Below are 5,000 nucleotides of genomic sequence, written 5' to 3'. Positions count from 1 at the left end.
GGGTTGACTGTATACCGGTAATTTTATTTTTAATCCAGCTTCCCAAACGTAAGTTTCAGTATAAAATAATTAGTGGTAGGACCTTGTGCGTGGTTTACGATGTTTTCCATCACCACTCTTGACACGCGAAAACCACAATATTTAAGAGGTAAGAATTTTAGACCCGGTGCTTAAGACGACCCCTAATTTTGGGCTGATTTTTTTAAGGTTCAAATTCCGTCTTATAGGCCGAAATACATGGTAGGGATATCCTATGCTCCATGTTCTTGAATTTGGCCCAGAGAATGGACCAGTTTCCTGGGTCTTATGTCATCCATCTGTAACAAAAGGCCTACCAGTAGACAGGGTCTCCTCTCTTTCAGGAGAAATACTGTTTCTTCCATAATTTCACCTGAGCTCACTCCAATACAAATAATTTTAAAACAGCATGCTCATGGTCTTTCCTGTTCTAGTCAATCTAGAAAATTCAGTAATGTTTACAGACTAATGAAGTACAATTAATATAAGAACTTACCAAGAAAAACATGTGTATCAAACTCCATCAAAATCAAATTTATATTAGACAGTTTCACTCATTTCATATTGAAACACAGGCACAAATTCAGTGTACAGTATTAAGTATTAGGATGAACATTTGTTGAGCATAATTTGGTAGAAAAAACTTACTTGAATGGTAATTTTCCCAAAAGCTTCTGGCCAAAGAAGACCATCCGTGCCACCCAAAAGAAGAGAATATCGTGGCCAGTCTCCAAAAGAGTATTTGGATAAAACAATTCCATATCCTTTGTCTGAAAGATTGAGACAATACAACTTTATTATTATTTATTTTCTTTACATTTAGACAGTTACAACATTCTTTACTGTAATTTTTTGCCCTTCACTTCTTTCTGTCAGTAATAACTGAGAAGGTCTGACTCAGCATTCAAATTACACAATGACAGTGGTGAATTCATCCTTGAAAGTTCCAAAAGAACTCCAAACAAAACTGTGGGAGAACATTTTTGGGGGAAAAATCAGGGAAAAGGTGCCTCCATTATACAATTAAATGACTTACCACTCATACAAGCTCGCCCCAGCTAGATTTAGGGCAGCTAACAATGTTTATTGAGGGCAAACTTTTTCAGAGTGAGAACTGTCAATTCTTGTGACATTCTGCCAGAAAGTGTTGTGATGACACAAAATGTGAGCTCCTTCAAGAACAGACTTGCAAAGATGGAAATACATTCTGGAGCCAGTACTAGCCAACAGTGCGTACCAGAGATGTGACGAACAACCCAAGTTGCCAACGAACTGATCAGTGACAGAGAGGATAAAAGTATAGTCGTAAACCAAACAACACACTCAGCTTAAGTACCATATTTTACGGCATGTAAGACACATGGCCATATAAGATGCACCCCCCTTTTAGCAGGAAGTATTAAGGAAAAACTTTTGTGTGGATTTTCCTCCTGTATCTATGGTTTTCTTAAAATAATAAAGTGATATCAGCCTGAACAATTGGTGCAGAGCACTCCCAGGGATGAGAGATTTCCGGCTAACCAGGGAACTTTCTCAAACACTAACCCACATCCTCACAATGTTTCTTGTGGTGGGGAGTCTTCCAAGAGTTTAAACTGAAAATCTATATGATCTGGTTGTGAATGAAGCTGTGCGTTACAGCAAAGACTGGTATTTTCCACTCCCTTGGAGCTATGGGGGAATTAGTGGGTCTCATGTAACAGACCTGACCTGACACAATGTCAGGTGGAGGTAGGGTGGGGTATTAGTGGCCTCATATTACTGACCTCATATGACTGATACAATGTCAGGTCACCCACTGGTGGGTGGGGGATTAGTAGGTCTCAGGACCTAAAGATGTCTTGAATAAACATGAAGGCTAAAATACAGTATTTTTTATACTTACACTTACACATTGTATCCCTTCAACATTAAGTTACATTAGATTTTAAAATGTGGAGTGAGAAAGCAGATAGATGTGGGTGATTAGAGAGATGGAGTGGAAAGGAGTGGTAACATGCACCAGTGTTGCGAAGCACTAACCTCCTCAACAGCCGATCTTTAATTCTCAACCATTCAGTTAACCACACATAAATTTATGTCCTGCAATATAGGGGTGTGTGGGTGGTGTTAGGGTGTCTGGGTGTAATGTTGTGGTATAAATTAATAAATAAGCAATATTGTATCATCAATGACAGTTGTTTGATGAATAGCAGTGTACGTTACTAAAATTGTCACTACTATTCATCAAACTACTGTGAATCGTCTTATTGCGAATCATTAATTACCATTAAAATAAAGCAATAATACTGAAATGCGTTCCCAAGTGTGACCTTTTCATATCTTTTGTGTGGCTTTTTATCCTCTTCTCCCACCAAAACAATACAATCAATGAAAATTGCAAACTATATTCTTTACATAATGTTTCTGAATGCACCTTATACAATGTAAATTAATAATAATATGGTCACACAAGAGGACATGGGATGCCATTGTTTTAGTTTGTGTTTACAGCCTGGAGTCCGGGACGATAGTTCTCTGCGAGAAAATTCAGTAAACAAGACCCTGGTTGTAGCTGTAGTAAAATTAATGAAAAAAAATGAATAAATATGGTTTAAGTAATGTAATTTAATGTTAAAAAATGGAACAATAGAAGTAGCTAACTACTAATGGCAAAGAAAAAAAAAAGAGATGGATTGGGAACGCCAACATATACGTACGTGTGCATTTAAGGATACCGCTTCATTTATCTTTTTAAGAATATGTACAAAAGATTCCTTATTGTTTATTACTGAATATGTATTTGATTGAATTATTCTTTATATATGCGAAATGAACAATGCAATACATAAATAATACGTAGGATATTAAAACACACAAGAGGATAAGAGACGGCATTGTTGTCAGTGTTTACACCCATAATGTCAGTTATCCACCTGAAACTGAAGAAAATAAGACCCTGGTTGTTGTTGGAGTAAAATTAATGTAAAAAATATGTATGTTTTAATTAGTGTTATTTAATGTACAGCAGAAGTAACCACTGATATAAAAAAAAAGTGAGACTGATTGTGGAAAGCCACTGTATACAGTACATGCACACTCAAGGAAACAGTCATTTATCTTAAGAATATGTACAAAAGATTCGTTGTTGATTATTACTGAATATGTATTTGATTGAATTAATGTTTATATATGTGAAATGAACAATGCAATTCATTAATAATACGTAGAATATTAAAACACACACGAGGAGACAAGAAGGCATGGTTTTCATGAGTGACGATGGTTCTACATAAGAAACTGAAGAATATAAGACCCTGGTTGTAGCTGTAGTGAGCTTAATTTAAAACAAAAATGTTTTAAATAATGTTATTTAATGTTCATAAATTGAATACTAGAAGTTGCTAACCACTAATGGTAAAGAAATAAGGCAATTGGGAACAGTAAGTGCGTACATGTGAAAACATATCGTCATTTCTCTACATATGAACATGAAAGCCTTGCTTATTTACTGTTCATATATGTTTTAAATTATATTTACGAATGTAAAACAAAAATCTACTCACCAAAGGTGGGAAAGCCTAAAACATAAGGACAGCCAATGAATATTGTGTGAGTTTTTACCCAGATGACGAAGTCATCAGGTTCAACTCTGGCTGAAGCTGTAAGTTCAACTCTGACTGAAGCTGTAACTTTCCATAAAGCTGTTGCTGAAACTGTTACCGAACCTGAAGTTGATGTTGAAACTGCTTATGCTGCTGAATTTGACGGTGTAGCTGAAGTTAATGATTTAGGCCTTCGAATAATAAAGCTGTTGAAAGAACCTTGCACAGCTGCTTTCTTTTCTCACTGTACAGTAGGCTCTCGCCAATAACGACTTCCACAATAACGTTTTCGACAATAACGGTAAGTTACAATAGATACCCATTTTCGATAATAACGTCTGGATTTTCTTGAATAACGGAGATTTTGCGGGAAGCGTCCGAGCGCACCAATGATAGCATTTGTTTGCCGCCATGTTGATGACGTAGTTGTCCGCTCTGCCTCACTCTCACACGCTCCGTGTAATACAGCGCTGCGCCCCATGTGAGATTTTCGTCTCTATAATCAGTGGTTGCTAGGGTCGGTGATCAATAATGGCTTCCCCATTTTTGCCTGTGGGGGTTAGGGGAGGTGGTGGAGGGAGTGATTTGCCACCTGAACGCCCGGGAACTTTTAAAGTGAATGAGAAAAAAGATCCCAAAGCTAAGAAACAAAGCCACAAGAAGCGTGCTTACTCGGTCAAGGATAAAGAACAGATTGTTGAGCTCATTGAAAGTGGTGCACGTAACATTGATATTGTGAGGAAATTGAACTGTCCTGAGTCTACAGTGTGAAATATAAAGAGGAACTTAGAGGAGACCAAGAAAGAGTATTTCGCTGGCTAAGAAATATTTCGGTAGTGATGGAAATGCGAGGCGAGCTATGAATGATAAAAGTGATAGAAACAGGTTGTTAGTGATAACAGAGCATTTTCTTGTGAAATGGTTAGCTTGTCGAATGAAAGACAGTGCAAGTCTTAGCGGCCGTCACATACGGAACAATCATCACACCAAGCACCTCAAAAACTCCCCCAAGCTGAGTGTTATATTACTCAAACTCTTTATTTTGATGATTGAAAAACAAATCTTTTTATTTCAGCTCACAAAAAGTGTTAGGAGGGCTTCTAAGGGGAAAAATTGGGTGAAATTCTTGGGGAAGCGGCACCAATAAACCCTTTTTACATGTATTTTAATGTCACACAAATAAAGTTTTTGCTAATAACGGCGTTTTTCAGGTACCTATTAAACGTTATTGGCGAGAGCCTACTGTACATCTTTATCTAGAGGTCATTTGTGTTTATTTAAATTTTATTGCTTTGTTCTGTTCATGGATCCACTTCAGAAAATATGTTCATTGCTTGCTCCATATAATATCCACAGATCTCTCACCTTTTTCATATCGGTTTAACACATCTAGTTTCT

General features: G+C 37.0%; 1 protein-coding gene across 1 annotated transcript in view; it reads right to left on the bottom strand.

The window, feature by feature from the left end:
- The window catches only part of LOC121874644 (valine--tRNA ligase-like), a 54,597-nt gene extending 53,028 nt beyond the window's left edge, over window positions 1-1,569 (bottom strand). Inside the window, exons 1-2 of the mRNA XM_042378873.1 lie at window positions 1,564-1,569; window positions 667-788 (exon numbers count right to left, since the gene is read on the bottom strand). Of these exons, the coding sequence (XP_042234807.1) occupies window positions 667-788; window positions 1,564-1,569 (128 nt within the window). The remainder of the gene's footprint in view (window positions 1-666; window positions 789-1,563) is intronic.
- Between the last annotated feature and the right edge of the window lie 3,431 nt (window positions 1,570-5,000).

This window comes from Homarus americanus, unplaced genomic scaffold (assembly GCF_018991925.1).
Source record: "Homarus americanus isolate GMGI-L3 unplaced genomic scaffold, GMGI_Hamer_2.0 scaffold34360, whole genome shotgun sequence".
In the NCBI taxonomy this organism is placed as follows: Eukaryota; Metazoa; Arthropoda; class Malacostraca; order Decapoda; family Nephropidae; genus Homarus; species Homarus americanus.
Note: the sequence above shows the minus strand (reverse complement) of the source record. Positions and strands in the feature narration are given on the sequence as shown.